Source organism: Phycodurus eques, chromosome 10 (assembly GCF_024500275.1).
Source record: "Phycodurus eques isolate BA_2022a chromosome 10, UOR_Pequ_1.1, whole genome shotgun sequence".
NCBI classification, from domain to species: domain Eukaryota; kingdom Metazoa; phylum Chordata; class Actinopteri; order Syngnathiformes; family Syngnathidae; genus Phycodurus; species Phycodurus eques.
The window spans coordinates 10529253-10557248 of record NC_084534.1 but is presented as its reverse complement, the minus strand read 5'-3'; the positions used below and the strand labels follow the sequence as shown (position 1 = coordinate 10557248).

The following is a 27996-nucleotide window of genomic DNA, read 5'->3' as shown; positions in this document are numbered from 1 at the left end:
CTCGTCGCACCATGGGCTGGCTGGATGCAATGTGTCACCCGCTGTGGATGGTGTCCACGCTGCTGCTTTGTGCGGTGGTGCGCTTGCAGCGGAGAGGGTCCTGGGACCCACGCGCTTGCCCCACGCGCCTGGAAGGGAAGACAGCCGTGGTGACGGGGGGCAATTCAGGTCTGCTTCGTTTTTCGTCTTTCCAGCAATTCTTAAAAGAAGACATTTGAGCAAGTAGCGCTTCAGCGTTCGGTTGCGCCGGATCCAATTCTGCTTGGTTCAAATATTCTCTCTTTCAGCTCTCGAGTATCAAATTGCCAATCCCGGGACACAAGTTACAACACATTTGCTCGATAAGTTAAAGGAGTGTTTATAGTTCCATCATAAAATGTGATGATTTTTGCCTTTGCACATAACCACTGCAGTCTAGTAGGCCGACTGAACATTAATTGTGGAAATATATGGAGTGGATGTGAGACATTGATAATGCAGTAGTGATCAAAAACGTGTGATTTCAGCCACTCGTTGCTGTTGTTAGTACAACTGGATCCCATGTGGTGGACATGCATGTATCATGTTTGACGTTAGGTATACGGCCAAATTATATTATATAATAATAATTACAATATTATTATTGAGTATTATTATTATCAACATTATAGTATATTGTGACATTACATTTAGGTTTCCTTGTTACCTACATCCGGAATATATACATCTCAATGAATATGAATATCGTGGGAAATTAAATTTGCTTCAGTAGTTCAATACAAAAAGTGAAGCTCATATTTTTAAGTTATTTTCTATAGTTTCAATGACGATAGAGTACAGCTAACAATAACCTACAATTCACTATGTCAAGAAATTGTGATATTACAGAAAACAATCAAGGTCATTTTTAATATGAATTTAAGTTGAAATTGGACTTCTGAAGTTTGACTTTTTTAACTGAACTACTGAAATGACTAAACATTTGTACGATACTAAGATGCACTTGTGTCTAAATACACTGTTAGACATTTCATATTACATAGGGTTTTTACAGTAACTTAGGGGCAACACTGTTGCCAGTAAACTTGATTAGCGTACTTAGTGACAACAGCGTCAAATCAATGCTTCTATTCATTGTGGTGTTAATGAGTTACACAAGGTAAACAGGAGCTCTTTTGGCTAGCAGAAGAAGCAGGCCAGGTAACACTTATCTTAGCTTCATACAGCTGAACTGACCGGGATGTCACACTATTGCACACAACCCACAGTCAATGATTCATGGGGGGGGGGGATATGCATCATACATGTAACATCATAAATCAACAAACTACAGGTAACATAAACACACATGATCAATGTTACGTCAGTCCTTATCATTCATGAACATTAAGGATTAATGTCTTTATTACGGAAACAACCCCTGCTTGAGCTGTCACCTTATCGTGGTGGAGGGGTTTGTGTGTCCCAATGATCCTAGGAGCTAAGTTGTCTGGGGCTTCACGCCCGTGGTAGGGTCACCCATGGCAAACAGGTCCTAGGTGAGGGATCAGACAAAGCACAGCTCCAAAAAACCCTATGATGACAAACAATTCAGAAAGACGTTTTCCCTTGCTTGGACGCGGGTCACCGGGGCCCCCCTCTGGAGCCAGGCCTGGAGGTGGGGCTCGAAAGCCAGCGCCAGGTGGCCAGGCCTGCACCCATGGGGCCGAGCCGGGCACACCCCGAAAGGGTAATGTGGGTCCCCCTTCCCATGAGCTCACCACCTGTGGGAGTTGGCCACGCTGAGAGGAACCAAGCAGGTGTGGGTATACTTACTGCCCCCTGACTCGGCACCCGTACGTTGGGGTTCACCCCGGTGGACGAGAGTGTACCCTCCCTCCGCCTTTGGGTGTGGGGACAGGTCCTGACTGTTGTTTGTGCCTAGTCACCAAACAGCAGTTCCGAGTACCCACCCTTTTTGGAGTCCTTGGAAGGGGTGCTGGGGAGCGCTCCCGCTGGGGACTCCATCGTTCTGCTGGGGGACTTCAATGCTCACGTGGGCAATGAGAGTGAGACCTGGAGGGGCGTGATTGGGAGGAACGGGCCCCCCGATCAGAACACGAGTGGGGTTCTGTTATTGGACTTCTGTGCTCATCACGGATTGTCCATAATGAACACCATGTTCAAGCATAAGGGTGTCCACACGTGCAATTGGAAACAGGACACCCTAGACGTGGCGACAATCCCCGAACCCGCTGGTAGACACCAACGGTGAGGGATGCAGTCAAGCTGAAGAAGGAGTCCTGTCGGGCCTTTTTGGGCTTTGGAACTCCTGAGACAGCCGATGGGTACCGGCTGGTCAAGCGGAATGCATCTTTGGTGGTCGCTGAAGCAAAAGCTCGGGCATGGGAGGCGTTCGGTGAGGCCATGGAAAAAGAGTAGAACCGCTGCTCCTCCACACCGAGAGGAGCCAGGTGAGGTGGCTGGGGCATCGGATTCGGATGCCTCCTGGACGCCTCCCCGGTGAGGTGTTCCGGGCACGTCCCAGCAGAAGGAGACCCCGGGGACGACCCAGGACAGGCCGGAGAGACTATGTCTCTCGGCTGGCCTGGGAACGCCTCGGGATCCCCTCGGAAGAGCTGGAGGAAGTGACTGGGGAGAGAGAAGTCTGGGCGTCCTTGATAAAGCTACTGCCCCCGTGACCCGACCTTGCATAAGCGGTAGAAAATGGATGGATGGATTACGGCAACAACATTCATGGCACAATGCATGCCGGGAGTACACGGCTTCGCAATTCTGCTGCACGCGAAATACAGTAACTCTCTGTGTGACCTCAACCAAAATCCCATGATGCAGTGTAAACTAGTTACTTACTGGAAAATCACTTTAAAGTATTTTACTGTCAGATATGTAATAAATTACTGAAGAATTTACAGGAATGTCTAACAGTGTACCTATTGACCGCATACAACTGTAAGCTGTATTTATATTTTTCATACTTTATCCTGTTTATAACACAATAGGTATGTATATGTTTTGTGACTATACTGAGTGTTGTTGGCATTGTATTTCTGCACTCATTGTGCAGGCTGCTCTTCTGTGCAAAGCAGTCTAATGATTAACTATTCTGTCCATATCTCTCAGAACTATCCTGACTTGAAAGCCTCAATTCTATCAGATTGCAAATTTTCCTTTTCCCATTTTTCAAGATTAAGTTCCTCAAAATACCATTACTGTTTTTATACTGCTGCTAAAGATATTTTTAAGTGTCACTCAGTTTGGTTGATAAAAATTTAACAAACCAGATCATGTGACTACTTTTTATTTGAACAAATATTACAATGGTGTTGGCAGCAACTTAGAACAACATAATCATAAAAAGCAGCATGTCTCTGCTTACACTGAACTTTTATACATACACATCTTACTCATCTGGGGTTGTGGTAGTCTTTTTAAGTCATTGGGAAAGAATGTCAGTGTTTTTTTATCATATCAGCATATGTTATCATCACATGCTGCAGTTTTAGACATTACATTGTGGGAATACTATGTATAAAGAAAACTGTATTTGTATTTCACAATGGAAGCTCATATAGATTTTTGACAATGATGTCATACTAGCTATTCTTACGTACTAAATGTACAAATGGTCCTAAGAAATTATAATCATATTTATGAGCTGCCAAATGTTACGGAACGTCTGTATTTTGTTCAGGGAATCACTGAACATTGACTCGTTATAGCCCTAACACTGACTGTTCCGGATTTTGGAAAAAATAAAAATAAATCCAGCGCCCACATTGAACTGCTTGTTGCACGCTATTTTATTAGGCCCCTGGCTGCCAAATGAGGCAAAGAAGGCAAAAGTTCTCTTTGCGTCCGGTGACAATGCATTGTAAGTCACTGATCATTGCCTCCATGGAAGCGAATAAGCTACACTTTTTAACCAAGCTTCTTACACGAAGGGAGGACGAGGAGTGGATAGGCAAAGATGATGTCAGAGTCATGGTAATTGCTAAGCTATCATGTCATGTAGTCACAAAACATCGAAGTAAGTGCTACACTACACTCGTCACATAGGTCTGGCGGGAACCGCGTCTTCGCGGAGAGTAACCAATTTTGAATAACTAACTGACAGGCCAATCAGTACATGTTTAGTCATATAAATATAAAAAAATACACATCCACACAGGGCATCACGTCTGAATGAGAAATTAATTACTCCGCCACTGCACACGTCACTTAAGAACGTGGACAGCTTAAAAGCATATTATTATAAATATTTGGAATATAAGATCAACTTTATTAGTCCCACAATTGGGAAATGTACATCGTTTCAAAGCAATTGTGGATATAGGAAATGTAAATATGTAATATAAAGAGCATGCAAGAGAAGACGTGTACAAGAAGTACATTGCACTAAATAGAAACCAAAACTATTGTTCATACATACTGTAAACTATCCAATTCAAAATATCAGCAATGTTGTTTGTTGTCAAAGGCGAATTAATCTCTACACAGATATTTTTGATGACGGCATGTTGAAATCTCATATACTGGTACTTTGATTCAGGCTGCAGCTGCGTGCGCCATTACAAAGTTGATGTAATAAAAACATTAAAATGATAAATATTGAAGACATAATTTAATTAGGATAATGACTGTCCAACGGTATTTTTCTTGACAAAATGTTGAAAATATGGAAGCTCAGACAAATTTGGGCGAATTGTTCTGGAAGTGAATTTTTATCGGTTGGCAGCACATAATAGTTATATTTACAAACCCCCATTTCAATGAAGTTGGGACGTTGTGTCAAATGTAAATAAGAACAGAATAAAAATTATTTGAAAATCCTTTTCAACCTACAGTATATTCAAATGAACACACTACAAAGACAAAATATTTGTTTAAACTGATGAACGTTAGTTTTTACCAAATATTATCTCACTTTGAATTTTCTGCCTGCAACAAGTTCCAAAAAAACGGTGACAGTGGCAACAAAAGACTGGAAAAGTTGAGGAATGCTAAAAAAAAAATAAAAAATAAAAAAAACACCTATTTCGGTCATTCCATAGGTGAAGAGGTTAACTGGATAAAGGAGAGTGATTGACAATTGACAACGATTGGGTATGAAAGGAGCATCCCTGAAAGTCTGTCTCACAAGCAAGGATGGGGTGAGGTTCACCACTTTGTGAACAACCATGTGAGCAAATAGACCAAGTGTCTAATAGTTTAACAACAATGTTGTTCAATGTAAATATGAAAGGAATTTAGGGATTTCATCATCTACTGTATGGTCCATAATATTAAAAGATCCAGAGAATCCAGAGCAATCTCTGCACGGAAACGGGAAGGCTGAAAACCAACATTGAATGTTCGTGACCTTTGACCCCTCAGGCGGCACTGCATTAAAAACCGCCATCATTGTGTAAAGGATATTGCTACGTGGGCTCAGGATCACTTTATAAAACCATTGTCAGTCAACACAGCTCATCACTACATCTAAGTTAAAAGTAAAGCGAAAGCCATAAATCAACAACATCCAGAAACGGTGCCGGCTTCTCTGGGCCCAAGCTCATACGAGATGGACTGACATAAAGTGGAATTGTGTGCTGTTGTCTGACGAGTCCACATCTTTTGTTTTTGAAAATCATGGCAACGTGTCCTCCGTGGCAAAGAGGAAAAGGACCATCCAGATTGTTATCAGCACAAGTTCAACAGTCAGCATCTCTGATGGTACGGGGGTGTGTTAGTTACCCCTGCCACGGGCAACTTGCACATCTATTAAGGCACCATTGATGCTGAAAGGTACATACACGTTTTGGAGCAACATGTTGCCATCCAATGCCCCTTTTCCATTGTACTGGTTCTACCCCCAAGTAGCCAAGTGTTTTCATGAGTGGCCGATCGGTCTGCCACTGGTTTTGCCGTGATTCAAAATTTTAATCGCTGTCTTAATGTCGCCACAGATAAGCGTTCCCTCACTGGGAAAATACATTTCCGGGTTTAGCCAGCCGCGCCACATCAAGCCAGATAAATAGTATACAAAGCATTGAATATTAATCAACATCAATACTTAACTATATTCATAATGTATAATGTACCTGTTGATGAAAGCAAAGCTTGTGACCAGAATGCATGCATACAGTACATGATGGGTACATCCATCCATTTTCTGAGCCGCTTATCCTCACAAGGGTCGCGGGCCTGCTGGAGCCTATCCCAGCTATCATCGGGCAGGAGGCGGGGTACACCCTGAACTGGTTGCCAGCCAATTGCAGGGCACATACAAACAAACAACCATTCGCACTCACATTCACACCTACAGGCAATTTAGAGTGTCCAATTAATGCATGTTTTGGGGATGTGGGAGGAAACCTGTGTGCCCGGAGAAAACCCACGCAGGCACGGGGAGAACATGAAAACTCCACACAGGCGGGGTCGGGGATTGAACCCCGCTCCTCAGAACTGTGAGGCCGACGCTCTAACCAATCGTCCACCGTGCCACCATGATGGGTACAGTACATTCAAATGACCTTTCATTTCTTCCCTGCTTTTGTTCAGCAAGACGATGACAAGCCACATTCTGCAAGTGTGAGACCAGCGTGGCTTTGTTGTAAATGAGTGCGAGACTGACCTGACATTGTTGAATGCATTCATCGTAAAAGTTTTTTTTTTTTTTTTTTTTTTTCAGGGAAGAGCTCTTCAATCTTAACACTGTCATTAAAATATTATAGACAAATATCATGTTCAGCCCTTCAGTACCACTTGTTGATTGCACTTGTTGATTGCACTGTGCTACTGATTTTCTCTTCCACTCTGCTCTCAGGGATCGGAAAGTTCATTGCCATGGACTTTGCTCGCCGGGGTGCCCGTGTCATTCTGGCTTGTCGAAGTGTGTCCCGTGGAGCAGCAGCAGCTAAAGAAATCCAAGCAGAAACAGGAAACTGTGACATCCACGTGCGTCAAGTGGATCTTTCCTCTCTGGAGTCAGTTAGAGAGTTTGCTGAAAAGATTCTGGAGGAGGAAAAAGCTCTTCACATCCTTGTCAACAATGCCGCAGTGTCAGGTGATCCACTTCACCCTGAAGTTTAGTTTTGCAATATTTGTTAGACACATATGAAGATTTAGACCAAGACTGTTGTAGAGGTTATGTATGAACTAAGAATCGTGCTTAATTTAGAAGGAAATGATGAGTTGGAAGCGGCGCCTGCCTCATTCCAGGTTATCGTAATTTTAAATTACACCGTTATAAATCAAGGTATTTGATATATATGAGGGGCACCACGTCATATTTTTACAAGTTTAACTTGAGGCGAAATGACGACAAACCTTTTTATCGGAAGGTGGCTACATTTTAGGAACTTTGAGTTCTAGACTTTCCAGGGGTTTCGTTCCGAGCCCATACACACACACACAATCAATGCACGTGGTGAATTTTATAGAAAATTTAATAATAAAACAAACGGATTTCTACAGGATAAAACACAGACAAACACAAAACAAGGTACAGACGAACATTGGCAAAGGAAGGGATTTGTGACGTGAGATGAGCAGAATGGGCGTGTAGTGAATGTGTATAGCTGAGGACTCCTGTTCTCGTTCATTTAAACCCAAATATGCACTAATATGTACTTTTAGTAGACCGCAATGTTAGTTTTACGTGTCTGGAACACATTTGAGGCAGACGAGTCAGGCTTCCGAGTGTTCGGCCGGCCCGTTCCGCACCGGGAACAGGTGGATTCGATGGAAGGGAGGAAGGAAAAAAGGAGGAAAAGTAGGAGGCCAACGAGTTCCCATGCAGGACGTCTGTCGGGTGTCTCTGTTTGCCAGACGTTCGGAGCGGTCACATTGGGTCCGCCTCCGTTCCCTCGGACTGAGCTCGGGCCCCCAAGCAGGGTGGGCCGGAGCGCCTGCAGGATGCTCTGCAGGCGGGGATGGTCCGATGTGTCCTTGCCACCTCGGGTGAGGTGAGCGTCCTGCCTGGCCCGGTCATCGGCGAGTTGGTTGGGGTGAGACCAAAGCAAAACCTCTCCACCAAAACTCCCAAAAGCTTCTCAACTGGTCCTTGCTCCGGCCCCTTTTATGGCCAGAGCGGGTCAAAAAGGGGGATTTATCCCCCTCCTTTTCTACCACCTTCGCGAACACAGAGGGGCTTGACTGCCTTTTGGCGTCATTTCTCCATTTTAGGATTATTTTGTGGTTTAAAACCAGTGGAATAAAATATTAATTATTGGATTTAGGATAACAAGACCATTTCCTCACCGTACATTGTTCCAAGTTCATCCTCTTTCATACCTGTAATGAATGTTTCAAATGTTGTGTGCTGTGGAGGACATTACTATCTTCCATGTGACATTTGTGGTGTGGGGTGGAACGTTTCATCTGGTTCAGTTAACTATATATTCGACGTTAGACATTCAAGTTTACAGCAATACAGTCACTAGTGGGGTTCATGTAAAGTTCTTAAAATATGAACTCCCAGTCGAGTCACAGACTGTCTTATGAACCCATGTCTGTCGTGTCGTTCCGTCGCCCTTGGGTGTAGCTGTTGCCTGTTCCAACTGGTGGTGGTACGCAACAGGGTCGGAGGCGCCTTTGTTGGTGCAATCCTTCGACTGGGGGGGAGTTAATTAACTTAGCGTCCGGGGTCGAACTCGGCATCCTTGGATCTCCGCTTTGAAGTGCCAGGCAGCCGTGATTCATTTAGTGTCGGCATGGCAAAACAAATGTCTGTGTCTTGATCCGTTTAGAGTCTGTGTGTGACGTTGCGTCTCGCCAGCCTACCTCAGCGGGGAGCGGCAGTAGTGCGAGGCTGGGGTGCCGGGTGGCATCTTTTGCATGGCATGTCTGCTACACTGTGTTTATTAGAATTTATTGAGTGAGTTTATATATGAAATCAATTGTTGGGGTTCCAATACTCCACATCCACAATACACCACCCTCTCTTATCGTCTGATGTGCTGTTTTTGAATTGCACTTAATTTTCCAATGAAAACCTTATACATAGCATGGGACAACACCCATCCTTTGTGATTCATTCTGAAACTTACCAACTGAAATACATTTCAGCTGGGTAAAATTAAGGGCAGCTCCATAAAAGTTTAAAGATGTAGTTGAAACAGTTTGGTGGTCCTTTTTAATGTTTAAATTGTAGGATCTATTATAAGGGGGGGGAAAGGTTTGGGGTGGAGGTACAAGCACCATCTAATGTTTCTCATTATCTTCCATTAGGTTTACCCCGGCAGATTACCAAAGATGGGTTTGATGTTTCTTTTGCAACCAATCATTTGGGACCATTCCTTCTCACAAACCAGCTGCTGGGTAGGATTAGAAAGCTTCTACAAGTTGTATTTGGTACTACATGTGTCATTTGATCACTTGTTTGGGTAAAGTACGGGTAAATCTAAATGTTGCATAACTATAATTTCAAAGTCAGTTTAATATGAGGGTCTTTGCCATGACATTCATTTCCCCACCACCAAGTTACCTGTCAACTGTGAGCCCCAAAACCTGAGCAAACATGCACAAAATAGGTTTGATCATGATGAGAAGTATTCATTCACTGTGCTATACCCACCCCTACTCCCCCTGCTACTTTCAGACCTGATGAAATGTTCAGCTCCAGCACGTATTGTCACCATCTGCTCTGTCAACCATAAAAAGGGTGAAGTGGACTTCTCTCATTTTCATGGAGAAAACGTTACTTACAAACTGGATCGGGTTTACAACAACACCAAGCTGCACAACGTCATCTGTACTAATGAGCTAGCACGGAGGCTTCAGGGATCAGGCAGGTTCAAATTACTTTGAATTCCATTCCTTAATACTGAAAATTTGCTATTATAATCACTCTTATGAATTTGTTTGCATGCATGTGTGTGAAACATGTTCACGTAGGTGTCACGGCCAACTCTGTTCACCCCGGTATTGTCATGACGGGGATGATGCGGCACTATCCCTTTAGAATTCGTTTTGTCTTCCGCCTCATTGGACAGTTCTTTTTTAAGGTGAGTGCATTGTTCACTTTATTTGTGGAGTCTATGTGGAGTTTACCTAAGACACTGATGAATAAGACACTGATTCATCTCAATAACAGATGTTCTCAACTACTTCTCAGGTAGTTAGATGAAAAACCCTTTCACAAAGTTCTGTAACTTAACAATTAACCACTGATTAGTGTGTCATACATTTTGTTAGGTTGTATTGTTTTGTTGCAATTATAGTGGTGCCGTTGACAAGCGTTTCTCATTTTGAGTTGACCATACTTTCACATCTTCTCAGTCTGCAGAGGAGGGGGCAGTCAGCGCCATCTACTGCGCCGTGTCAGAGGAAGCAGAAGGCATAAGTGGAAAGTATTTTGACAGCGACTGCTCCCTTGTCCTCCCCGCCCCCTTAGCCCGAGACACAGCCCTCGCAGTCAAGGACTTTGAGATTTGTGAAAGACTGACATCGAGGCTGTGAAGCAACGTTCCTCCTGATAACAAAAAGGAGGTCAAATTTCATACACTTGTTAAAGAAACTGCTCTGACATATCAAACATCATGGTCAATCAATTGTATTTAATGCAACTTGGCAAGGAAGAAAATACACTGCCATGTTTAGAAATGTAGCAAAAAGGATTGCATATATCTTAATTTTATGTATTCTGGTTGCTGGTTTTTAAAACTGAGAGCTACTTCTTAGGTACTGATTAATGTGAAAAGCTACCAGTTTAATACACACAAATTTGCCCAACTCACCTTTAATTGTATGGTATTATTAATAATAATAATCTATATGAAGGCACTAATCATTTTAAAGATTTCGCAAAATTTGTAAACAATGATTTAAAAAGATAGGAAACAGATCAAAGCCGGTGGGCTACTCATGTGGTCTTTGGGGGGTGAGCTAGAGCCCATGGGCACCATGTTGGTGACCCCTGGATTATAGTGTTGTGCTCATGCAAAATTTGGCACGTAAACAGTGAATTAGTCATACTACTAAGACGTCTATGAGGGTAATGAGTGAATGAGGATGATGCCTTTGGTGTAGAAAATACAACAAAAGCCCCATCCACTAAGTTAGACAATAACTTCCATTTATTGACTTATTTATTGAAACACAAGAAACCATAAAAGCATTCAGTCCTTTTTGAAGAATTCAGACAGCAATTTTATCTTCTGTTCTCCAATACATTACTTGGCTGTAAAGACAAAGAAGGCAGGATAACCCAATGATTATCTTTTTCTTTCAGTTTCTTTATCTTAGTCAATCGTTATCTTTAGATCATTTAAATAAAGGTCACTTGTCCACAAAGGTCAACAAAGCTTTTAGTTCTTGGAGCAGTTTAGTACCTTTCTGTCTCTCATCCACAATTTCATGGATGAGCTCCTCTAGCACAGGAGCAACATGGTCCAACTGTTTGGGTGAAAGACGCACTGCGATATCCACTGTTTTATCCTAGACACAAACACACAGAAAATGAACATCCTGTATTATACAATATAAATGAAATAACCGAGTGGTGGCGGTGGTGTGTGTGCGTGCACACGTTCGTGGGTGTGCGTGTGTGTGCACACGCACTGGATTTCCACCATGCTCAGCTTGAGAAAGCTGTTGGAGAGCAACCTCTTCAAACTGGCCGTCCTCTGACCGAGGCTCCATGTCTTTTCTCCCCTCTCTCTCCTGGAGAGTAGAGACCCAAACACAAAACACAGAGCACATGCACACAGTCAGAATGAAGAACTTTACAATCTTTGTCAATATACTGTTTTTCAACGATAGTCTCTCAACATTATGTAGAATTTGACTCCTTAGAATTGTGAGTTTTAGTTTTTTTTTTTATTATTATTACAGTACTTAATTCCAATCACATTCGCTGTATAAAGCAGGACAAATTACCTTTTAAATGTATTTGTAGTAAGAATTTATAATAGTCATATTTTGTTTATGAGCCTTTAAAGTTAAATTCCTCCATTTGGAGTCATAACCACTGGAAAGGTTAAGAATACACAAGATAACTCAAGAGTGCAATCAAATTACAGCTCCGCTCTTCACCGCCTTCTACACACTGTCAAATACAACCCCATCAGCTTACCTTCATCAGCATCATCTCCTTTGGGCTAAAGAAGGTGATGTGTCCTTGTGTCCTCTCAACCAGCAACGCCACAAGGCACGCCAGCACCACGGAGCCAGCAACAGCTCCACGCATGCTCATTCTGCTCTGTACTGCACCAATGTAAATATGCACATTTACTAAGTATGCATGCACAATCTAATTAGACCTGCATCAGAAATTTTGACTTAACCAAATAATGCTCATTTTTTATTGATACTGTAAGTAATTATGTAACAGTATGTTGTAGTTTGCAGTGGTACAGAACTATACTGCATCATAATGAGTCAATCTAAACTATATTTGTAGGCAGATTTGGCTCTCGATACATTACATTGTTCAGGTGTACCATACACCTGTAACCGATGAGTGTAGACCAAGAGAAACCTTACTAAAATAGTATTAAACTTACCATGTGTATATGTATGTTTGTCTAATTGGTCAGACTGACACATGTCATTTTGCAAGCGCAGATTGACAAAGATGTGTGTGGGAGTGCATGAGTCACAAGACCGCTGTATACGCGAGTTGAGAAGTTCCTGTGGCATTCTAAACAAGACAGTTCTACACACACACACACAGTAATTCGTACACTGAAAGTCCAACAGACAAAGAGACACAGAAGAAGCCAAATTGTTACATGCTCACGTGTTCAAACCTTGGTCAGTTGGTCCCAGAAGTGTGAGAAGAGTGTCTCCTGTCTGAATGTGAACCTGTCCCCGTCAGCCTTTATATCAAGCCCTCTCCTGATCCCCAGCTTTTTACTATCTTCCCTCACATCCGCTCCTCAACAAACTCCTTCACAGGCATTCTCATCCATGCTCCTGGAAACACAGATATTACACATGAATTTGGCTTTATTACTGTACACTCAGTGTACATGCATGTTGGCCTTTGAGGAGGTAGACATGCTTTTTCATAAACTCAATGCTGAGAAACAATATTTTGTTTTACATGTCACATCTTATCTGTGTGAAATGTGTAGTTGTTGTACCTATGTGATTTTGTGTCCTCAGAGGTCAGCCATAAATTCTCTGCTAAGAATAAACCAGCGCAATGTGACATTTATGACCTGACAGTAATATATAATTGCGCACACAAACGCTTACATGCATGTGCTCCTAAGAAACCCTGCAACGCTCCAGAACGTTAATGATGTTTTCCCCCAAATCCAGCACTTGACTGACTTCCTGCATAATGGCGAAATGTTACCACAGATTGGGTTTGTACTGTTATACCACTCTGTAGAAATGGACAAGTAAAGAAATTACACCGTTGTTGGATCCCACTGATTCAAGTACATAAGTCATGCGCAATAGTGAATGAAACACCAGCATGACGTATAAGCTCTTACTGGATTTTTCCTTCCTGAATGTTAGGTATCTCCAGTGCAATTATATTTTACCATCTTCCAAAATCACTTTTGAAAATGCATAATGTATTTGGTTGTTTATGTATTTAATACTGTATCAACACTGCATTTATGTCAATTAAATGAAAAACAATTGTCCATGCTACCATAAAATGACTACAGGCAGTCACTGATTGCAACTGTGTATACACTTTATATCTATACACAGCAGTTCTTGTCACCTTGACCTAAAAATCTGGAATTAATATATCAAGAGCTGGCTATATCATTCACTGACGCGACCTATCACTGTCTTCTCCATTTAGGCTACTTGATATCTAAAAAGACAATTAGCTAGTATTTTGTTTGAATGAACTCCGAATCAAAGAAGGACAACTGTTCCTAAGTTTAATACAGTATACTGTACAGGAGTAAAGATTTGAACAGTAACAATTAACCCCGAATTAGCATGTGTGATTATATCTACAAGGGCCAATACACTAGTATTTCTTACTGAGCGAACCATAAACAGTGCATGAAAAGACTATAATCAACAAAGAATGATTCCTTAAAGTGTTTTATTCATAGACACAATATTCATAATAGCACTGAACATTTTTTTTTTTTTTTTTAAACATCCAAAATTAACTAACATATGCATGTTCTTTGTTACCATGGACATACAGGAGGCACTAGCTCAACCCTTAGTCTGCCTCTATGAACACTGTGGAATGTTCTCATTCATCCAGGTCATTTCATTCTGAGCGCATTGAATCGATTGCATCTGGACTGTTCTGGCTGTCTTAGAAGACGTTTCACCTCTCATTCGAGCAGGTTTCATCAGGTCATGCAAATACTCTAGGCTGAACAGCTCTTATCTGAATGTTTGTCTGGAAGACCAACTATTTATCCACAAAATTAGAGCCACTTCAAAACCACGAATGCTATTACTTGTTTGGGATGCAAAATGTGTTAAGATTGAACCAAGGTCCCTGCCTGCCAACAATCACCCTCGTCTACATTCCATTTGGTTGTAACAATGGTTGTAGACACACCGGAAGACCAAAAATGGCTGTTTTGTTTGTTATTTGGTAGAGGCCAAATTATGCAGTTTATATGGAAGCGATTAAAAGATAGCATTGTATGTGAAAGATACTGTTAACCTACCTACATGTAAATGAAAAATTTTGAGTTAAAAAAAAATACATGATTAAAGATATGTCAGACTGACAATACAGTACGATAATGTATGGACACTGCCAGGGCCAGAGCTGCACAGTTACAGCAGTGTAATTCTGAGTAAATGGTCAGTGTATGAATGATTAGTGTATGAATGATCAGTATTAGTGTTATTATTATTATTTGTATTATTATTATTGGCAGAAATTTTGTCCCTGTGGAGGCATGGGGACGGGGCTCTGCACAGAATAATCACAAATATATTGACATATTAAATTTGTTATTTCTAAAATTTTAACCAGCCAATCCCCTTTGGCCAAACAAACAAAATCATCAGTCCTTTTTCTAAACCACTAAATTCAATTGTTGTGTGGGCAACAGACTTTATTAGGATCATTCCAGAATTGGAAGACATTTTCTGTCCCTCACAAAATCCCTCACAAAATGCAACTGCAGTTGCATATATGCAACTGTAGCTGTAATAAAAGTTAAATATTATTTAATATCCCAAATAGCTCTTGAGCACCAGTAAATTTGCTTTTTTATTTTGTGTCCCTGTCTTAACGAACCATTTACACATCAAATATGAACACAAGATAAGTTTTAAATCAGCTTTTTAAAATGATTTTGTTTTCCTTGTAATTTTTGAAACTTTAATCACAGATATATTTTAAAAGTTAGTACCGGTAATTATGGTCTGAAGATTTGTCTTCATTTACGCAACCCTTTGAGCACATCTGCCGCACAGTTCTGACGACCAGCGTTCAAATCCCGGCCCCGCCTGTGTGGAGTTTACATGTTCGCCCCAGGAAGAGAAAAAAAGTGAGCAACATTGCTCTGCTGAAATGACAATATCAAGCTAATTGCTCTGACTACAGAGAGACCAAAGATAAGCCCTTTTCTATTTTCATATTTTTTTTCAATGTTTTAGCTGCAATGTAATGGAGTGAATCACTCAACCTCGTTAGTTATATTATTAGAAAAGAGCATATTAATTCGAAAGTTTTTCTTTTTTTGTTTGTTTGTTGTTGACCAATTAGCATAGCAGCTAACACAGCTTGCATGTGCTTTCTTTTGTTCTATTCTGTGTGTTGTTGAGAAATTAGCATAATAGCTAACAAAGCTAGCATGTATTCTTGCGCAAAAAAAACTCAATTAGCATTGATTTGCAGCCCTGTAACTAGAATCAGAGAAATACTATACATATGTTAGTATTCAAATTACATTCGGCAAACATCCAAGTTTATTTATTTAATTATAAAATATTTATTCAGCAATATTTTTATAATGTGTGTTATAATGTATCTATCTGTGAGACGGTTGCACCAAACACAACAAAATACGTACAGGAATGATTACTAAAAATCTCGTAAAAAGTGTACTGTTGGTAGATATATTTATATATAAATTAAATGGTCTCGCGATGTTTTGCTCGTGGTCTCGCGGTATTCTGGCTCTTGGCGTCGAGTGGAAGAGTGACTGAGCTTTCTTTTCACTCGAGCGCAAGCTTCGGTGAGCACACACGTCGTGTGCTCCTGCGATTCATCGACCATGGTAAGAAAACAGGTTTTACATGATATGATATGTATGACTTTGCTCTAAATTTAGTTTTGTGCTTCGGTGGCGCACTTATTGCTATTCAGGTTCTAATCCAACAAATAGGTTTTTTTTTTTTCCCCCTCCACATACCCTTACCAGTCCCGTTAAAGGCCTTTTTTCTACTTAGCTAAGTTGTTAGCCACATAGGTGGTTCCCAATGCATAAAAGTGCGTCTCGTCAGTTTGAAACAGATTGCTGCCACTGACAGTACACGAACAACTTTTGAACAACCTTTAAACCAAATCGTTTAAGATGTATCGCCCAGAGAAAATGCAGCTTTTAAACTTGATTAGCATGCATTAGCTGTTTGCTGCTTCACCCGTAAAGGATTGCACACGTGGTACCGCGGCTAACACGTGGTGTGCCGACTATCATGTGGCAGAAAAGAAACGAGGCGTCGAATAAGTGCGTCGAAATAGCCTTGTATGTTTTTAGTTGTTTTTCTTTTCCATTTCTTTGATTAGACCGCTTGGCAGCATTTTATGTCTTTTAAAGCTCGTTTCTCTGTCGTGTAAGCTAATTTACTCGTCAAAGCAAAATCCAAAGTGTTTTACAGAATCAAGAGAATTAAATCAACAAATGCAAAGATGAAAATGGAGAACAAATCCTGACATTAATGCATGACAAATGAAAAGATAAAACCGTAAAATGACTGAACACAGATTGTCAAGAGAAAAAAAAAACGATGCAGATGGTGCAAACCAGAAGTGATACTTTTGATTTTATGGGAAAGCAACCGCAGTGACAATAGTTTTCAGGTCAGATTTAAATGCGGACAAGTTTGGGCAGATCTCAGGTGTGTTTTGAAGGATTGTAATTAGTTAGTTTATCCGTTAGTGTCGTCTTATTATATTTGGGTCGAAGAGCTTTCTAGACCAACAGTAAAAGTACTTGGGATTTGTAAAATTGTAGTTTTGATTTTCTCCATTATTCCATGGAGTAGTTCTAAAAGTATTCGATAGTGATAATGACAGCTTGACTGTTTACTGATCAGATTTTGGATTTCTGTAGGTGCTGCTGCACGTGTTGTTCGAGCACGCGTCCGGCTATGCGTTGTTTGCCGTGAAAGAGGTTGAGGAGATCGGCATGCTGCTGCCTCAGGTGAGTTCTAGTGCCTCATTGCTACTGTGTTTCACATTGCCGTGGAAGACTTATCGCTGAGCATGTGTTTCAGGTGGAACAGTGTGTGTTGAATCTTGGAAAATTCAACAGCATGGTCGGCCTGGCTGCCTTTTTCCCTTTTAAGTCAGCCCAGGCTGCCCTGGAGAACATAAATGCCATTTCTGAAGGCAAGTTTTTTTTACCTTAACTTTATTTCAATGTATTAACTGATTCAGTCATTTACTGTTTTCTGCATTGTGGGCCATTAAATATTGCACCCTTCCATAATCGTTTTACTGTCCTCAGTTGTGGTGATGTTTTCAAATCTGTCAATCCACTGAATTTCTGTGCTGACACCCTTATGTAAAACCTGAACATCTGAGGATAGGATTAGAGGTCCAATAATTAATTCATTATCAATGTACTTAATAGATTTTTGATAGTCAATGAATCGTTTACTTTTTTTGACAAACATGGTCTCCTCCCATAACGAGAAGTCTGTGGTAATACCTATACTGACCTGTGAGAGGCAGGGTATTGCCACAAGGCACCTCCACTGCTGGAAAATAAAAATAAAATAAATAGTTGAAACAAGGCTAATGACTGGTGAATGACTTAATGTGCATTGTACAACCATTAGCAATTGTTGCGCTATTTGCTTGGCACAGGGGTGAATTTTGGGTCATTTTCTCATCTGATTGTTTCATTTCAATGAGTAGAAATAAATGTCATCTAAATCAAATTCAAAACTTAGTTAAGGAACGTCTATCATGAGATTTAAACTAATCAGGTGGTTATATTAAATGTTCATCCCCAACTCTACACAGAATGCTTGTGTAGTCTGGAGTGCAGATAAAACATTTACTGGATTTATCACTTTCATTTGCTCAGGTAAGCTTAAAATTCTCTCCCCCATGTTGCAGGTGTGGTTCATGCTGACCTCAAGTTGTTCCTTGAGACAAACATTCATCAATCTGGGAAGAAGAAAGCTACACTTGGAGTTGGAGATGCCAAAATTGGTGCTGCCTTACAAGAAGAATTTGGTTTTTCCATCCAGACTAGTGGCGTTGTGGCAGAAATAATAAGAGGTTTGTATTTTATGAGGGCATTTGGTTTGCGCTCCAGCTGCACATAGTATAAAACATGGTCTGTTTATGATGCGACTCGAAGATCCTGACACTCGTGAAGGTACATACTGAAAATCTGAACTGCCGGCTGCTCACATGAACACCCATAACACAAATCGACACGATCCAACCGTTCCTTTACTTCCTGTTTGTGTTGTCAGGGATACGCCTTCACTTCCACTTGCTGGTGAAGGGGCTGACAGCTCTGGCGGCCTCCAAGGCCCAGCTGGGTCTGGGCCACAGTTACTCCAGAGCCAAAGTCAAATTTAATGTCAACCGGGCAGACAACATGATCATCCAGTCAATTGCACTTTTGGATCAACTGGACAAAGACATTAACACGTTCTCCATGCGTGTCCGGTAAGCAGTAATTCAATTGGCTTTATTTTTTTATGATGCCCGCTTCGTCGTCTTTTGCAAAACTTAAACCACTCACTCTCATCATTTTACATTGTGTTCTGCTCTGTGCTAGGCTATTGAGTTTGACGATTAATTAGTTGATTTCTCTGGATTTTTTGACACGCACACTGCAAAAATTGTTGCTGCGTGTAGAATGCCATAGAGATAATCTCTCGTGATTTTTTTGTCAGGTGCGTGGCTAGCTACACAAAGGTGCTGTGTGGGGCAATTCACCGGTCACGTGATGCAATGCGGGCGTTGTCGGCCGCAGGAGTATAAAGAGGCCTTGAAGGCAAGCTACGCGCGGGATAGCCCCAGTCACCGCCCGCGCGAGTATAAAGAAGCCTTAAACGCAGTTTCAAAAAGTTTGTTTGGTATCAGAAGTATTACAGCAAATCCCAGGAGGGGGAAGAGAGTAAAGCAAAACTTGTTTTGAAGACTGTTGTTTTACTTGTAAGATTTTTTTATTTAGATTTTTGGAGAGGGGGGGGAATTGGACATTTTATTTAAAATTCATAAGGCCCGGCCCGAGTTCGATTAGCAGCTTGCTTCATTTTGTTTATCACTCCAGTTGAAGTTTCTGTAAAACCAAAACAAAAGAATTAGACAATGTAAATATTTAAACAGGCAGCACGGTGGACGACTGCTTAGCACATCCGCCCCACGGTTCTGAGCACCCAGGTTTAAATCCGACCTCGCCTGTGTGGAGTTTGCATGTTCTCTCTGTACCTGGGTAGGTTTTCTCTGGGCACTCAGATTTCCTCTCACATCCCAAAAACATGCACAGTAGGTTATTTGAAGACTCTTGAGAGCGAATGGTTTGTTTGTTTATATGTACCCTGCGATTGGCTGGTGACCAGTTCAGGGTGTACCCCTCCTCCTGTCCGCAGTTAGCTGTGATAGGCTCCAGCATACCTGCAACCCTGGTGAGGATAAGCGGTGTAGAAAATGGATTGGATATATTTAAACACCAAAACATTCAACCAAAACCATATTTCCTCTCATGACAATCTGCTAGCTTTATGCTAGGATATAATGTGAAGTACCATACATGGGAGGAAATTAGCATAGATGTTACAGTAATTATAAAACAAACTGCTACTTTACCATTTTACAACAATCCTCAAAGGCATATATTCTCCCTAATCTGTGAGAATGATTTACTGCAATTTAGTGGGACTCTTACGCCCTCTCCTTAAAATTAACGTTCCATCGACAGCCAGTCAAGCACAGTGCTGCCCGGCATGTTGCAGCACAATGTAGTGCTACACTGAAGGCGCGCAACTCAAAATATGGACTTGTCTGTTTGTTGTACTGTAAAGTCGATCATTTAAAAATCTGTGATTTTCTCAGGGCACATAAATGGCATCCAGCAACGGTTCATTCAAAGGCACTGGATGAGACACAGGTCTTGTACAGACGCTGCTAACAGATGATCTCTCCTGTGTCATTCAGTGAATGGTACGGTTACCACTTCCCTGAGCTGGTCAGGATCGTGCCCGACAACTCGTTGTACTGCCGCCTGGCTCAGCTCATCGGCAACCGGAAGGAGTTGACGGACGAGAGTGTGGAGAGCCTGGAGGAGGTGGTAATGGACAACGCCAAGGCACAAGCCATCCTGGATGCATCCCGTTCCTCAATGGGTTTGTCTTATTTTATTCAATCCATATGACTGCCTTGGAGCCCCTTTTTTACCCACCTTGGACCAACAAGTGTCTTTGGTGACTCACACAGGGGGGAAGAGAAGCTCTCTCATAAACCTGTAGTGAAGGCTGTCATCCTCGCTGCGGATCCTGTCGGGAGAAACATTGCATCATATAGCTAGCAATTGACTAAAGTGCTGTGTAGGATGATCCTGACACTTTTGTTTGTGTGCAGGAATGGACATTTCACCCATCGACTTAATCAACATAGAGAGGTTCTCCAATCGTGTGGTGTCTCTGGCCGCCTATCGTCTGGAGCTACAGGAATACTTGCGCTCCAAGATGAGCCAAGTGGCTCCCAACTTGGCTGCCTTGATCGGAGAAGTGGTGAGCTCTTTGGATTTGTTCCGCTTTAACATGAAAAATTAGATCAATGATGTTGCCACAAATCTGTCAATCCACTGACTGTGTGATGAGAAACCTCTGGTGCTGATGATCCACCTCGGGATGAAATAATTTTTTCGCCCTGTAGGCACACTCTTCCATATTGAGTTTTTGTCTACCCCCCCCCCCCCCCCCCCCCCCCCCCAAGGTGGGTGCCCGTCTCATCTCACACGCTGGCAGTCTAACCAACCTGGCAAAGTACCCCGCCTCCACAGTCCAGATCCTGGGAGCGGAGAAGGCCCTGTTCAGGTACTGGGGTGACCCCTCCCTGCTGGGGAAGGCTGTGGTTGCGGTGATGGCAGGGCTGGGCTGGAGCAGAGCAGGGTGATCTGAGAAGACCATTGGTCTTGTCTGGAGTGAACCCCACTCCCCCATTGCATCCCAATGTCTGAGCAACCACGCACAGCACTGAGATAGAGGAGAAGAAAATGGTTAGAGTAGCAGATTTAACGTTGCAGTAATACCTTGACTTTCAAGTGCCCCAACTTTTTATTTTCAGCCACTTGAGTGTAGGGGGGAGGAGGAAATTGAGCAGTTTAAGGTACTGTAATGTCCTCGCATAAACTTAGTCGTTTATTCAGCAGGACCATCAAAACACCAAAATGAGAACACTGGCAAAGAACTGCTGGCAGCCTAACTCACAATATTATAAAACTAGTTTCTTTTATACAATACAGTGGTGGTTTTTTGGCCAACTGGAAAGGATTAAAAGCATTTAACTTCATTTTATTGGGGAAAAATGTATTTTGAGTAAATGTAGTTATGGAACAAATTTAAGTGGAAAGTCAAGGTATGACTGGACTTGCCCAATTGTCAAAATTTGGTCCCCCAGTCTTGTTTCCATGTTAACTCCTTCAGAGTGTGAAAGCAGTTGTAATCTCACACAGAGCTCTGAAGACACGTGGCAACACCCCCAAGTATGGTCTGATCTTCCACTCGACCTTCATCGGGCGCGCTGCTGCCAAGAACAAGGGCCGCATCTCCAGATATTTGGCCAACAAGTGCACCATTGCCTCACGCATAGACTGCTTCTCTGGTATGAACTCTTTTTGTCCCCTGTTTTTGCACCTGTGTCTTGTGGGCTTTGCTATGATGCTCCTATTTTTCGTCAACAGCATTCATCCTTTAGGTTGATGTTGATAAATGATTTTCTGAGCCGGCACTCGAGAAGTTTTGAGACCTCTGTTGCGTCTTGGATGGATTAATTTCAATTGTTGGCTCTTTTCAGAATTGCCCTCAAGTGTGTTTGGTGACAAACTGCGTGAACAGGTGGAGGAGCGCCTGTCCTTCTACGAGACGGGCGATCTACCGCGCAAGAACGTCGACGTCATGAAAGAGGCCATGAAGGAGGTGAGCTCCTCTTCATAACTGGTGCAGTTAATGCTGTATATGATGAAAAAATTGTCCCTGATAATGGCTGAGGGTAAAAACTGATTTAATGAGCCTGATGCAGCATTAGTTGTGAAGCGCTAGAAAACTTTTCAATGTTTTGAAACTGTTGTTTAATCTATGCTCTGCCTTGCAGGCGACTGATGTTGCTGCTGAAATGAAGCGTAAACTGGACAAGCGGGAAAGGAAACGCAAGAAGCGTGAAAAGAAAGCGCTTCAAGAAAATGGAGATGCAAACTTTGACACTGAGGTAATTACTCATGTTTTTAAAGCGGCTCTGCATGTTTAGATTTGAGATCCGACCCCTGACCTGTGGTCCGGTCTCAGTGTACAACATGCAAGATCATCCGACTCCGAACCATTGGTCAGCCCCAAACTGTGGACTTGATCACTGAAGAGAGTCATACAATTTAACGTAATTGCTGTAAAAATGGGTCATTCAGTGGTGAGCTTACTTCGACTGGTAAATTGACTGTATCCTGATTCTAGGTTAACGGAGAATCTGAGACATCTGGAGGGGAAAAGAAAATGAAACTTGCGGCCGAGAAGGAGGAGGAGGTCCAGGCTGAAGAGCCACCAGCTGCAGAGAACGGAGCAGGTGACGCTCCCACCAAGAAGAAAAAGAAGCGCAAGTCTGAGGCGGAGGAACCAGAGGAGGCTGCTGTGGTTGAGGACGCAGCAGAGGACACTAACACGCCAGCCAAGAAGAAGAAGAAACGAAAGTCGGAGGCTGTTGAGGCTGAGCCAGCGGAAGAGATCTCAGAAGCTCTGGTGTCTGAGAAGAAAAAGAAAAAGAAGAAAAATGTGGAGTAAAGAATAGAATAGCTCTGATTTGAGACGGAATTATTTTGTGTACAGTTTTTGTTCTATTTTATTCAAGCTGTGGCTCTTTTTTCTTTTTTGACATACGGAGACACTTTGCCTGTGCCTTTTAATTACTGTACTTATGTAAATAAATTCTCAGTTAAGATTTTTTTTTTTCCTCTGTACACAAGTTCTGCTGTACTAAATATTGAATAACCAAAGGCACTAACTTTCCTGAGTTAAAGTAGCTCAACTTCCCTCCTGATCCGAAGAGGTTTGTTTGAAATTAAGTTTATTACTTCTAGGAAATAACATCCTTGACTCACTACCTTGGATGTTTACATTTGTCAACTGGAATCCAACCCTTAACTGCCACAGATGAAAATACTTAGCTGTTTTGAACAAGTTGGTCTGGAAGGTTTGTAAACTGCAGTAATGACTTAACAGATCCCTGTAGATGGTGGCATTGCTTTGGGGTCGAGATCAGCATGGCTGTTGAGTGGAAGATAGGGTTCTTAATCTTAGCTGGTCATGTCAATTATAAGGGAAAAAGATGTCAGCATGCTGGAAGTCAAGACAAGTTTGGGCACATCAACAGAATTTGTCGCAACGTGTCACAAAGATGATGCGGTTCAAAATGTAAATGGAAAAACTGCATGTTTACAGACCCTTTCCCAAACATTTGCATATCATGGAAAGTTTGTTTCCATAATTCCATTTAACAAATAAAATTTTCCTAGATTATAGTTTAAGGGTCCACAATTTATAAACAATGTCAAGTATTTATTTTAACATAATTTGAGCTTCCAGCTCATACAACCCACAAAATCAGGAATTCCAAAAATTAGACCACGAAGAACTCAGCCCAAATTTTGCAGTCCATAAATGTTTTAAACGGAGTGTCACACACACTAATCATCTCCTAAACTCAAAGCACCTGCACAGGGTTCCCTAGGTGTCATTAAATTGCTTCCGTTTGGTTCAATATGGGGAAGACCATCATTGATACCCTCCATAGGATGGGTAAGCCACAAAAGTTCATAGCTAAGGAGTGCTGAGTCCAAGCACATCAATGGAAAATCTAGTGGAAGGACAAAATGTAGCAGGAGAAGGTGCACAAGCAAAAGAGATGACTGGGCTTCGGTGGATGATTAAACAGAAGATTGTAGCAGAGATCCAGAAAGAGTGGAATGAGGCGAGAGTCACCACTTCAAGAAACACCACATTTAGACGCATCCAGGAGATGGGCTACAACTGTCGGGTTCCTCGGGTCAAGCCACTTCTGAGCCTGAGCCAACGTAGGAAGCGTCTCAACTGGGCCAAGGAGAAAAAGCACTGGACTGTTGGCCGGTGGTCCGAGGTCCTCTCTTCCGATAAAAGTAAAGCATGCTTTTGATTCGGGAATCAAGGTCGAAGGGTGTGGAGGAAGATGGGTGAAGAACAGAACCCAAGCTGCTTGAGGTCCTGTGTGAAATATCTACAGTCTGTCATGATTTGGGGTGCAATGTCCAGTGCAGGTGTTGGTGAACTCCGCTTTCTCAAATCCAAGGTCACCGCAACAGTCTACCAGAATGTTTTAGAGGACTTCATGATTCCTTCTGCTGAGGATCTGTATGGAGATGCAGATTTCATCTTCCAGCAGGACCTGGCCCCTGCCCATACCGCCAGAAGCACCAAAACCTGGTTTGATGACCATGCCATCACAGTGCTTGACTGGCCAGCCCACTCGCCGGATCGAAGCCCCATTGAGAATTTATAGGGTATTATCAAGATAAAATGAGGGGCACCATACCCATTTCATTCCACAGTAAAGTTAATCAACTGCACATCTCCAGTAAAGTTAACATCAGTAGTTAATTGAATATAACCTGCCACCGCTCGTGAGAACGAATTTTAATTCATAACAGGTTGATAGAGGGAGGATGGAAACTGCCACTGGGTCTGTTTTATTAAACACACTAGAAAAATACACATGATTTGAAATAATTTTAATTCTTTGACAAGTTTTGCTTATTTCATTTGAGGAGCAGCTTTCTAATTTCGAGGGGCAGTCCTCACATGGGCGTGCTGGCACCTGTCCCAGCTGACTCTGGGCGAGAGGCGGGGTAGACCATGAATCGGTCGCCACCCAATCGCAGGGCACATATAAATAAACAGCCATTAGTACTCACATTCACACATTTGGGCAATTTAGAGTCTTCAGTTAACCTACCATGCATGTTTTTAGGATGTGGGAGTAAACTGGAGAAAACCTACGCAGGCACGGGGAGAACATGCAAACTCCACACAGGCGAGGCCGGATTTGAACTCAGGTCCTCAGAACTGTGAGGCAGATGTGCTAACCAGTCGTCCACCGTGACGTAATATTTTATAATAAATATTAACAACAATAAATGTAGAATGACAATGTGCGAATGCTGAAAGCAAGCCAAAACCAGTAGTGTATGACACAGAGAACTTGTCAGACTGTGAAGACTGAAAGCATTCACAGTCATGATTTTATTATTTATTAATAACTTTAATTGTTGTAATTGTGGGTCTGTGCTTTTGATAGTGTTCAGGCCAGCAGGGAGGGCTCTGAAGGCCCTCAGTGCACACCACTGATTGATGGTTGATTAAGCATATGCATGAAACTTCAACATATAAATAATACCACAAATCACAGAGGAAATCACAAACCCTGTAAAAGGGCATGTTCAGGAAACCACTGGTCCATTTAGCGATAGTCTATTCCCTTTTAATCATTATTCTGCAATGCTTATACTGTATCGGGTGAGACGTTTAGTAGATGGTGCCCGAACAGTAGCCAACAATTGTACTCAAGAGTACTATTACTTGAGACTCGAGAAAAAGTAGCAGTCCTGCAAATCAGATCCTGACCAGCTAACTTCGGGCGAGAGGCGGGGTCCACCCTGAACTGATCGCCAGCCAATCACAGGGCACATATAAATAAATAACCATTCTCACTCACATTCACACCAACGGGCAATTTGGAGCTATTGCTAGCTAATTGAATAGCGAAGACATTTTGCCCAGTGTGTCTGATGCGATATGAAGAGTAGGCGCAGAAAACTTTGACATGCCCTGCAAAAACTCAAAATCTTTCCAAGACTATTTTATTTCTAGTCAAAACTAAATTAAAATTAGACACATCTCAAAGTTTCGTTGACATTGAAAATCAATGCGTTATATGAACTGTGTAAATACAAAACAGGATGAAATACAACATGGTCATTGTTTGAGTGAAAATTATCCAAGATATAGTTATATTTCTCAAATTTGTCATTACATGCTCACTTCCGATTAATCAGTGCTTCTCCCGAACAGTTTTGTTCCCTTTCATCACTTTAGTGGTTCAGAATTGTATAATTTACTCAAATCAAAAGGCGACCTTATAAAAAACGTATTTCTTCTTAAATTGAGCTCGAGACAAGCCAAAATATTTTTCTTTTTTCTGAGATGAAATACTCATTGCATTCATCCAGTTACAAAAGGTCTGTGCTTTTTGGAAAATAAAATAGCTTTATAATGTATTGAATAAAGAGATATAATAATTATTATTATTAGTTATTATTATTATTATCCATTAGTGGCGAGGCTAGCCCTATTTTGGGTCATCCACCAGTCTTTTTCAAGGTCTAAAAAATTCAATCACATTTCAGAAGGGTACTTTCCAAAATTAGTTCAACCCACAAAGTACTCAACTAGACTCGTCCCTGCTAGTGCTTGTGAACACAATTGGATCAACAAAAAAGACCAGAGCCACACAAACAGTTTTACGTTTTAATCTGGGCAAGGATTATAAAACCAATGTTAAAATGACATCAAGGCCTGGCTGGTGACCAGCCAACTAGTAAGAGTTGACCAATGACAGACGGAGGGAATAACTGCAGGAAAAAAGAAAACTCAAGTCACACTTCAAATAAGGATTCACAGATGCAGGAGACCAAAATTACAACATTTCAAAAAAAAAAAAATAATAATCATAATAATAAACAGCCTTAGCCATGAAAATGATGCTTAGAATCTATGTACATCGTTCTCAGTTTATGTATGCATACAAAAAAGAATCCACATCACATGATGATTGTGTTCAAGTATATTCACCAACTTCATGATTTAGCATTCTCATCTTTCCACATTTTTTAAAAATAAAATGCCCTTCAAAATAAAAACAAAATGCAGAAAACCACATTTCATGTTCTACCAATACATATATACTGTATAAATACATACATAAATATATTTTACATACAACAGACATAAATTTGAAAAGGGGATATACAGAGCAAAAGAGAGGCGGTGGTAGTGTGTGTTTTAGCTTGTGTTGTAAAATGGTTTGTCCCTCCATTATTTTATCAGTCAGACACATCAACACACACAGGTACGCACGCGTACACAAATGCATACATCCTGTCACACACACACATACACACATGCACATACACACGACGTAGCGACCTCAGTTGGCCCAGTAGGGGGAGCTGCCATAGCTCGACTTATTGACTTGGCTCTTCTGCTGAAGGCTGCTGGACTGTCCACGCTGACCTGGACCACCCTGAACAGTGAAGGGACCACACATACATTAGCACATCGGCATTAGCACATGTGGTGGTGAACGTGTTGTGGTTATGTCTACCACAACAGATGCTGCAATCAGTTGTATTTGTGCCCCCATGACATTGCAGATTTTTAATACTACTTATGAACATTCATCTTCAAACATTTCCGACATTAAAAAAAAGTTCGGAACCTTTTTTTAACACTTATGCAAGATCAAGTTTAGAGTTGTGCGCCTTCAGTGTAGTACCGGCATTATTAGGAATGGTCGAGACAGGACATGCCCCCCGCTCCAATACCGCTGCAATACGATTGGCTGGTGTATCCCGGTAGATGTGTCAGTTT

The 27996-nt window shown here is 41.7% G+C and overlaps 3 protein-coding genes and 2 non-coding genes across 7 annotated transcripts in view; 4 read left to right on the top strand and 1 right to left on the bottom strand.

Moving 5' to 3' along the window:
- Nucleotides 1-11: 11 nt before the first annotated feature.
- On the top strand, nucleotides 12-10592 carry zgc:64106 (uncharacterized protein LOC393348 homolog). Its single transcript, XM_061688102.1, has 6 exons — nucleotides 12-168; nucleotides 6788-7027; nucleotides 9193-9282; nucleotides 9563-9751; nucleotides 9859-9968; nucleotides 10243-10592. Exons 1-6 carry the CDS (start codon nucleotides 12-14, stop codon nucleotides 10420-10422), a joined length of 966 nt encoding a protein of 321 aa, XP_061544086.1. The 3' UTR covers nucleotides 10423-10592.
- A 5441-nt stretch (nucleotides 10593-16033) lies between these two features.
- Nucleotides 16034-23257, top strand: nop56 (NOP56 ribonucleoprotein homolog). Its single transcript, XM_061688701.1, has 12 exons — nucleotides 16034-16139; nucleotides 17196-17285; nucleotides 17359-17473; nucleotides 18209-18373; nucleotides 18574-18772; nucleotides 20267-20454; nucleotides 20690-20841; nucleotides 21047-21147; nucleotides 21786-21934; nucleotides 22127-22248; nucleotides 22424-22537; nucleotides 22777-23257. Exons 1-12 carry the CDS (start codon nucleotides 16137-16139, stop codon nucleotides 23098-23100), a joined length of 1722 nt encoding a protein of 573 aa, XP_061544685.1. The 5' UTR covers nucleotides 16034-16136; the 3' UTR covers nucleotides 23101-23257.
- On the top strand, nucleotides 20503-20622 carry LOC133409347 (small nucleolar RNA SNORA26). The gene has a single exon (XR_009769395.1). It is a non-coding gene; the product is annotated as a small nucleolar RNA SNORA26 (small nucleolar RNA).
- Nucleotides 22283-22349, top strand: LOC133409345 (small nucleolar RNA SNORD57). Its single transcript, XR_009769393.1, has one exon. It is a non-coding gene; the product is annotated as a small nucleolar RNA SNORD57 (small nucleolar RNA).
- Nucleotides 23258-26866: 3609 nt separating the features above from the next.
- Nucleotides 26867-27996, bottom strand: part of ubap2a (ubiquitin associated protein 2a) — a 29007-nt gene continuing 27877 nt past the window's right edge. For all 3 annotated transcript variants that reach the window (XM_061686781.1, XM_061686783.1, XM_061686782.1), the window contains exon 27: nucleotides 26867-27649. In XM_061686781.1, the coding sequence (XP_061542765.1) occupies nucleotides 27554-27649 (96 nt within the window). In that variant the 3' untranslated portion in view covers nucleotides 26867-27553. The remainder of the gene's footprint in view (nucleotides 27650-27996) is intronic.

Coding starts and splice junctions, on each gene's coding strand:
- nop56 (XM_061688701.1), top strand. Junction 20,455..20,689: donor TGCATCCCGTTCCTCAATGG/GTTTGTCTTATT, acceptor GTTTGTGTGCAG/GAATGGACATTTCACCCATC. Junction 22,538..22,776: donor ATGCAAACTTTGACACTGAG/GTAATTACTCAT, acceptor TCCTGATTCTAG/GTTAACGGAGAATCTGAGAC.
- zgc:64106 (XM_061688102.1), top strand. CDS start 12: ATGGGCTGGCTGGATGCAATGTGTCACCCGCTGTGGATGGTGTCCACG. Junction 169..6,787: donor GGTGACGGGGGGCAATTCAG/GTCTGCTTCGTT, acceptor CTCTGCTCTCAG/GGATCGGAAAGTTCATTGCC. Junction 7,028..9,192: donor CAACAATGCCGCAGTGTCAG/GTGATCCACTTC, acceptor ATCTTCCATTAG/GTTTACCCCGGCAGATTACC.